This window comes from Pituophis catenifer, unplaced genomic scaffold (genome assembly GCF_029215685.1).
Source record: "Pituophis catenifer annectens isolate HBS135680 unplaced genomic scaffold, rPitCat1.0.hap2 SCAF_16, whole genome shotgun sequence".
Taxonomy (NCBI): Eukaryota; Metazoa; Chordata; class Lepidosauria; order Squamata; family Colubridae; genus Pituophis; species Pituophis catenifer.
The window spans coordinates 19,693,956-19,702,684 of record NW_027256896.1 but is presented as its reverse complement, the minus strand read 5'-3'; the positions used below and the strand labels follow the sequence as shown (position 1 = coordinate 19,702,684).

The 8,729-nt window shown below is 46.0% G+C and overlaps 1 protein-coding gene across 1 annotated transcript in view; it reads right to left on the bottom strand.

Annotated features, from left to right (window-relative positions):
- The window catches only part of LOC139325466 (uncharacterized), a 9,396-nt gene extending 984 nt beyond the window's left edge, over positions 1-8,412 (bottom strand). Inside the window, exons 1-4 of the mRNA XM_070955351.1 lie at positions 8,227-8,412; positions 6,313-6,603; positions 6,072-6,230; positions 4,111-4,223 (exon numbers count right to left, since the gene is read on the bottom strand). Coding sequence (XP_070811452.1) covers positions 4,111-4,223; positions 6,072-6,230; positions 6,313-6,603; positions 8,227-8,412 — 749 coding nt within the window. The remainder of the gene's footprint in view (positions 1-4,110; positions 4,224-6,071; positions 6,231-6,312; positions 6,604-8,226) is intronic.
- Between the last annotated feature and the right edge of the window lie 317 nt (positions 8,413-8,729).

Below are 8,729 nucleotides of genomic sequence, written 5' to 3'. Positions count from 1 at the left end.
AAACTGAACAAGGAGAGATTCAACCTGGAAATAAGGAGAAATTTCATGAGAATAATGAACCGATGGAACAGAAGTTGCCTTCAGAAGTTGTGGGAGCTTCATCCCTGGAGGCTTTCAAGAAGAGACTGGACTGTCATCTGTCAGAAATGGTGTAGGGTCTCCTGCTTGGATGGGTGGGGGCTGGACTAGATGACCTACAAGGTCCCTTCCAACTCTGTTTATCTGTTATAGAAACCTAAACCACACCACTCATGTAACAAGGAAACTCAGGCCAGTTTTGGGATGGGTCCGTGTTTTGCAAAAGTGCGAATAATCTTTGTGGTTCGGCGGGGGAGAAAAAGGAAAACATTGCCTAAGACACAACGAAGGCTGAGTTTTTTAAGGGGAGAGAGAGGAATCAAAGAGAATGTTTTGCAAATTTTGGTTGCAAATCTCATTTGCAATTGTTTTCTCCTACCAGTTTGTTACCTGCTTCGGAATATTCCTGCTGAGCTACAGAGCATGTAAAGTCAGATTTTTTTAAAAAAAAATCTTTAATTCTCTGGAGGAAAAAAAAAACCTATTTGGCCATCTGGGCATCCTTTTCTTGCCTGTAAGCCCCAAGAAGAGCACAAGAGCGTTAATGATGGATGTTGAGGATAAATGCACACTTGAAACCACTGTGATAGACAGATCTACAAGAAGTTTGGGTGTGGTTTTTGTTGAGTTCCGGGCATTTTAAGCGGATTTCCCAGGTTAGAGTTTCCTCCCTGTCGACGTTCAGGAACCTAATCATCTGTCAAAGAGAGAGAAAGATGTTCATGAGTTCTCCAGCTGTGGCCTTCTCCATCTGGTTTGTACATTTCTCTCCGAGGTCCCAGCATGAAACAAGGGATGGCTGTCTCGCAGCATCACATGACGGTGCGTGATCCATAACGTTCTGCCCCATAAGTGTGAAAGGTTCACAGAGATCAGCCTAGGTTGGGGAAAAAAAAAGAAAAGAACCCATCATTAACCCAGCTCAGCTTCCTTCACATTTTAGATCTACAACACATGTGGAAGTAGGAGATTCAAAACGTCAGCTCTGAAGAGTCTACAGGGAGTCTTGGAAAGTCACGATGGTCCATGGATTAATGTGTTGTGAGAAACCAACCAACAAAGGCTTAATCAGAAAGCTGTGGAAAAAAACCAGCTATGGCTTAGATATCTCTTCCAAGCGAGGAGGTTGCATCCAAAATATCTATTGTGTAGCAGACGTTCATGCATGTTTTCTTGGCAATCACGCTCAAACTTTTAAGCTACTATTTCAGCCAACTTCCCCAACCTGTCCATTTCCAAATATGTTAAACTTCACCTCCCATACAGGCTGGGGATTATAGGAATTGAAGTCCAGGACATCTGGAAAACCTCTGGTTTCCAAAAGATTGATGCACTCTGATTTCAAACAAATGTGTCTGGAATTCTGGAGCTCAAATTTCCATTCTGAGAAGTTCCTCTCAAATTTTGTTAATGGGGTGCCACCACTGAGTCAGGGTGATGGGCTGTGAGGGCAAATGTTTCCAAGATTGATCTGGTTCCAATAATAGCTTCTAGTTCTTGCAGGACACAGCAATAACATCTATAGGTGACACATAGAAACGATGATGGCATGATGTCCATCCAATGATGTGAATTTTAAGTCACTTCGCTTGCATAATGATGTCAAGATGGACACTCTTCCCTCTTTAGATTTCCATGATAATCATCCATCTTCTCCACAATCTTCTTCTTCATCATCTTCGTCCCTCGATTGGTCAAGCATAGGTGGTTTTCTTTATATTAATCTGCTTGAAGGACACACTCAAAAGATGGGAGTTGGTGGCAGACACTTTTGTTTGGTTTCAACAATACTGACTGATTGGTTCTGCAATCTGTAATATTCTAAGTCAACAGTGCCAACTTCATAATTCAAAGTCACTTTCCTCTCCTTCTTTCTCAACCTCCCATTCTCATAGCTCTTCAAAAGGCGGGTGAAAGTCAACATGTTAAGAATGTGAGAATGGGAAGAAAGAAGAAGAAGGGAGGAGGAAGAAGGGAGGAGGAGGAGAAGAAAGAAGGACGGAGAAGGAAGAAGGAGGAGGAGGAAGGAAGAGGAAAGAGGGGGAGGAGGAGGAGGAGAAGAAAAGAAGAAGAAGAAGAAAAAGAAGAAGAAGAAGGAGGAGGAGGAGGAGGAGGAGGAGGAGGAGGAGGAGGAGGAGGAGGAGGAGGAGGAGGAGGAGGAAGAGGAGGAAGAATGTCATTCTACAGAGGATGATGCTTTTCTCCTTCCCACTAAGTTATAGACTTCGCCCCAGAGCTGCTGAGATCCAATTTCTTCTACCATTAATTGGTGGTGGAGCAGAAGAAGAAGGAAGAGTCTCAGGCATTTAATGAATATTTCAGATGCCCAAAGCTACTCTCAGGTTGTAGGACGAAGGTTGGGGGGGGGGAAGAACAGAGGCTAGTCCTGTGTTTATAAACAGAAGCAAGTCAATTAAGATAAGAAAAGGCACGGTAATTAAATTAAAGCCATGGAAAGTCACCAGGGATGAGTTTCAAAGCCCTGTTGGATGCCCCAGACTTTAAAGCTGTCAAAACGAAAAGGATTCTCTTACTTTTATTGTCTGTGTAAGAAAAGCCGGGTGGAGTTGTTTTTAAATGCCATTATTTAATTTCCTCTTCCCAGAAAACACCCAGGGTAACTACCGTATTCCGAAGAGGGGTCAAAAGTGCCGACAGCGGCTGAATTCAAACCTAACCTTGCTTGATTTTTGATTCAGTGTATTAGATGAACCCGGCCATTCCATGTTTGGAAAATCCTGGTTTATGGCTTAGCCATAAAGTGGGCAAACTCAGCCAATTGTGGTTTAATCAATAAACTGGGGATCTTAGGGATAATTGAAACTCCTCTACCCAACTTTCTTTTTGAGACATATATAGTATTAGATAAAGTCACACTCAACTCCTGATGAATTTGTTGTTGTTAGTTGCGAAGTCGTGTCCGACTCATCATGACCCCACAGACGACGTTCCTCCAGGTCTTCCTGTCCTCTACCATCCTCTGGAGTCCATTGAAGCTCACGCCGACTGCTTCAGTGACTCCATCCAGCCACCTTGTTCTCTGCCGTCCCCTTCTTCTTTTGCCCTCAATCGTTCCCAGCATTAGGCTCTTCTCCAGTGAGCCCTTCCTTCTCATTAGGTGGCCAAAGGATTTGAGTTTCCTCTTCAGGATCTGGCCTTCTAAAGAGCAGTCAGGGTTGATATCCTCCAGGACTGATCAGTTGGATGGCCTTGCAGTCCAAGGGACTCGCAGGAGTCTTCTCCAGCACCAGAGTTCAAAGGCCTCCATTCTTTGATGCTCAGCTTTCCTTATGGTCCAACTTTCACAACCGTACATTGCAACTGGGAAAACCATCGCCTTGACTATAGACACTTTTGTTGGCAGGGTGATGTCTCTGCTTTTTAGTTTGCTTCCTGATGAATACATGGATGGGAATTTTTGGACACCGTTCATAGATGGCTTGTTATTGTGTCCTTCAGGAATGTTTTTATGACTTCCCTGTCTGGCATAAAGTCCTACACCCTTCCTGGTTTTCCCCATCCAAACATGCACCAATCAGATCCAACATTTTTCTGAATACAGAATAGCAAAGTTGGAAGGGACCTTGGAGGTGTTCTAGTCCAACCCCCTGCTCAGGCAGGAAAAACGGTACCATTTCAGACAAACAGTTGTCCAATTTCTTCTTTAAAACTTCCAGTGTTGGAGCATTCACAACTTCTGGAGGCAAGCTGTTCCACTGATTCATTGTGCTCACTGTCAGGAAATTTCTCCTTAAATTCCAGGTTGCTTCTCTCCTTGATTAGCATCCATCCGTTGCTTCTTGTCCTGCCTTCAGGTGCTTTGGAGAATAGCTTGACTCCCTCTTCTTTGTGGCAGCCCCCGAGATATTAAACTAGACCTACTCAATTCCTGCAACCGTTCTTCATATGTTTTAGCCTCCAGTCCCCTAATCCTCTTTTTTGCTCTTCTCTGTAGTCTTTCCAGAGTCTCAACATCTTTTTTTAATAATATGGTGACCAAAACTGGATGCAGTATTCCAAGTGTGGTCTTACCAAGGCATCCAAGGTTTTCTAGGAGTTGATACCACCTCTAGGAACCCATCTAATCGAACTGAAGGAGTTTTCCTCCAGGAATTCTGGAGAGCCCCGGCTTGGAGAAGGTACGCCTAGATGGGCAAAGGACTGAATAAGCTTAAATTTCTTGGCTAAAAAGGTTGGGAGGATTATCTACATTCTGCCCCCACCCCACCCCACTCTTCCATTCATGCGTAAGTGTCCAATTAGTTCTCCTCCCATTCACTCCCATCTTGTTCTTTCTTTCAAAGCCTCGAGAGCCATTAATCCGCTTTGGAGCATTAAGAGTAGGCTGTTCATCATGAGATCATTTTCTCCGTTGGGGTCCCTCACTCTTGTAAGGATTCTTCGCTCGGCTGTGCCAAATGTTAAGGGCTGTGAAGGCCTTGAAAAGCCCTGCTGGCTGGACTTTATCATGCCTTGGTCTTTAAAATGCCTTGGTCAAGAGCACACTCGGAATATTGCACCCAGTTTTGTTCATCATGATATAAATAAAGATGTTGAGACTCTAGAAAGAATGCAGAGAAGAACAACGAAGATACTTAAGGGTCAGGAGGCTAAAACATATGAAGAATTAGGGATGTCTAGCCTGAAAAGACGCAGTGGCTCAGTGGCTAAAAAGCTGAGCTTGTCGATCAAAAGGTCGGGAGTTCAGCGGTTCGAATCCCTAGTGTCGTGTAACGGGGTGAGCTCCTGTTCCTTGTCCCAGCTTCTGCCAACCTAGCAGTTCGAAAGCACGTAAAAAAATGCAAGTAGAAAAATAGGGACCACCTTTGGTGGGAAGGTAACAGCTTTCTGTGTGCCTTTGACATTGAGTCATGCCGGCCACATGACCACGGAGACGTCTTCAGACAGCGCTGGTTCTTCGGCTTTGAAACGGAGATGAGCACCACCCTCTAGAGTCGGGAACGGGTAGCACATATGTGCGAGGGGAACCTTTACCTTTACCTGTCCAGGGATACCATGATAGCAGTCTTCCAATATCTAAGGGGCTGCCCCAAAGAAGAGGGACTCCACCTATTCTCCAAAACACCTGGGGGCAGGACAAGAAGCAACAGATGGAAACTAATCAAGGAGAGAAGCAATTTAGAACTAAGGAGAAATTTTCTGGCAGTGAGGACAATTCATCAGTGGAAGGACTTGGTGGGTGCTCCATCACTGGAGGTTTTTAGGAAGAAATTGGACAACCATTTGCCTGAAATGGTGTAGGGTCTACAGCTTGAGCAGGGGGTTGGACTAGACGACCTCCAAAGTCCCTTTTCAGCTCTATTCTGATTGATCGACTAGCTTGGGAAGTCTGGGTTGGCTAACTTTCAGAGCCCAGCAGGGACTGCCAGCGACTATTTTTTTTTATGAATGAGTCCTAACTGCAAAATCTGCAATTCTTTCGGTTTCCCCGAGAAACTTTTGTCTCCATTGCTCAGGTTCGGCCTTGTGGGAGGACGTGTTTTACTTTGCTGAGAAAAATTCAGCTGGTCTTTGTAGCAAGAGGTGGTTGTGTTGAGGGGTGAGGGGGATGGGGTGGGGGTGGGTGAACCCAGCACTTCCTGGAAAGATTTCTCGATTTGAAAGAAGTCTGGCACACCAACGGGAGCTTGGTGGTGTTTCCGTGGGATGTTGGCAGCTTTATAATTCGAAACGGTGGGATTAGCACAGAGCGGTCAGGATGGCCAAAGGAGGTTGGCAGCTGCCAAAACAAGCTTGCAATCGAAGGAACTGCTTTGTCTGGGCTGCAATGAGGAAGAGGGTCTTAAGACCTTCAGGAGGTTGAGAGGCGTCTCTCATCATGCCTCCTAGGGCAGGGGTCCCCAAACTTTCGGACCTCAGGGACCACTAAATTCATAATTTTAAATCCCAGGGACCACTAATATGACCTGGTGGGTGGGGGTGGCTAGGTGGTCATGTGACTGGGTGGGCGTGGTCAACTCGATGTCACTCACGTTGAGGGGCACCTTGACAACCGCTACTCGCCCCTCCCCTCCCAGCCACTCCTCGCCTGCCCGAAACATCGTCAAAGAAAAACTAGAAAGTCCAGTTGCCTCTTGAAAAAGCTTCTTTGGGACAACCGTGACCTGGAGGACTTGAGAATCTCGATAGACCTTGAAGAAGTTCTGAAGAAGGTTATTGAATGAGAAGTGAAACGTCTTCAAAGCAAAGTCCAGTTGCCTCTTGAGAAAGTACCTTTGGGACAACCATGAGCTGGAGGACTGAGAATCTCCATAGACACTGATGTGAGAGAATTTCAACAGAGGAACCAAGAGAGGGGATGAAGTCCCTTTTGCTGGATCCTGTTGTGTTCAAACAAAGGGATGCTTGATTTGAGTTCCTGCAGCAAGCAATGGTCTCTTCCATATCTATGAGTCCATGTTTGTCCAGCAATTCCTCATTTTTATCCTCCTCCTTCTCCTCCTCCTCCTCCTCCTCCTCCTCCTCCTCCTCCTCCTCCTCCTCCTCCCTCTTCTTCCTCTGTCTCTACATTGGTTAAAGGTTTCAGCAGCCCACAAAAGGAAAACAAGAATAAGCTATAGGAAATCTCCACACGCCCTTATCTGAGCATCACAATAAATCACAACCGCAACCCCGTAGGCCAACAAGAAACCCACCTCCCCTGTCAAATTTTCCTCAGTCTGCTCCATCTTTCATATCTGGTGATGACACAGCCTCTCACCCTGTTTCTGCCCCCCCTCCACACATACACCAAGAGAGCCCCTCAGCTCTGGAGGGAGGGACTTCCTCTGTGGAGAACGTTTGCCAATTCTCTTGAAGACCTTGGTTACTTTCTATGGTTTTTTTCCCTCCCTCCTCTATTATTTCTGGGTATTTTCCCCTCCCGTTCATTCATTATCTTTCAAAGTGAGATCTTTTAAGCTTTTTTGGGGAGGGGGCAAGAGGGGTCCCAGGGCTACTCTACCCCTTTCTCAGAATATTTGCCAAAACATTAATTGCTCCGTACAAATGTCTTTTTATGCAGCCTGCTCAGAAGTCCCGTCTCCTCCTACAATGGATGGAAACTCTATTCTTAGCAGACTGGGAGCTTTTCCAGTGGCAGATGGCAAAGAGCAGAATACGGTGCCTCGGGGTCTAAAGGAAACTCTAGACACCCTTTCGGAGAATAGGAGGCAAATGGCCACAAACCACAATATTCCTTGGCAAGGATATTGGAGAGGATATTTGTCTTCCCGCCATCCAGGGTCTGGTTCCCCAGAGAGATCCTGGAGCTCTCAGCGCAAGTCAAATTCTTGATCTTTTTGAGTTGACTCTTTTTCCCATTCGGTCTGGACCCCACTTTCTGGTTGCAACATGAGGGATACAGAGGACTAGAGTCTTCTCCAAGGTAAAAGTAAAGGTTCCCTTCACACATATGTGCTAGTTGTTCCCGACTCTAGGGGGCGGTGCTCATCTCCGTTTCAAAGCCGAAGAGCCAGCGCTGTCCGAAGACGTCTCTGTGGTCATGTGGCCGGCATGACTCAACGCCAAAGGCGCATGGAATGCTGTTACCTTCCCACCAAAGGTGGTCCTGATTTTTCTACTGGCATTTTTCTTTTTTTACGTGCTTTCAAATTGCTAGGTTGGCAGAAGCTGGGACAAGTCACAGGAGCTCACCCCGTTACGCGGCACTAGGGATTTGAACCGCTGAACTGCCAACCTTTCGATCGACAAGCTCAGCCTCTTAGCCACTGAGCCACCTTGTTCTTCTCCAAGGTATGGTCTAAATTAAAAAATGAAAGTGGTGGATGCCCATGTTGTAATTGAAGTTCCACCCACCAAAGCTTTGTTTGCATCATGGTAAGGCACCCTTTTGGTCATACCCTGAAGAACCTCTGGGACCAGAATAACAGAGATGGAAGGGACTTTGGAGGTCTTCTAATCCATTCCTCTGCTCAAGCAGGAAACCTTTTCTATGTGCAGATCTGATACTATGGTTGAGTTCAATATGAATCTGGTTTTTGATCAAACTCTGGCTGGATCACGAGGAATATTTGACTTCTCCAAGTTATGGCCTCAAAGGTTAAAGTGGTGGACACCCATATGATGATTGAGGTTCCACCTACCAGAGCTCCATTGGCATCACAGTGGGCACCCTCCTGGTCATACTCTGAAGATCTGAAGGTTCTTCATACTCTTCATATTCATACTCTGAAGATCCCCTGGCACCAGAATCACAGAATAACAGAATTGGAAGGGACTGTGGAAGTCTTCTAGTCCATCTTCCTGCTCAAGCAAGAAACCCTTGACCTCTTCCTTTTCTATGTGCAGATCTGATCCTGTGGTTGAGTTCATCATGAATCTGGCTTCCTAGGAAAGCTTCACCCCCAACCCCCATCTATCTCTGCTGGCATCTGCTACGTGTCAATGACCCTGAAGGACCTTGCCGGGCTTTGGACATCAAGGATGGAGGATGACCAAGTCCATCCTCCATCCTTCCGAGGTCAGAGGGACGATGGGGCCCCACCTTAGGATATAACGGAGCAGCTTTTCAATCACGCTTCCTTTGAAAAATAATCCAGCTCCACTTTGTTTTTTTGGAAGCTGTGCTACATCTAGAACAGGAAGAAGTTAATTGCTATCCAGGGGGTTGTAGGCGTGCGTTCAAACAT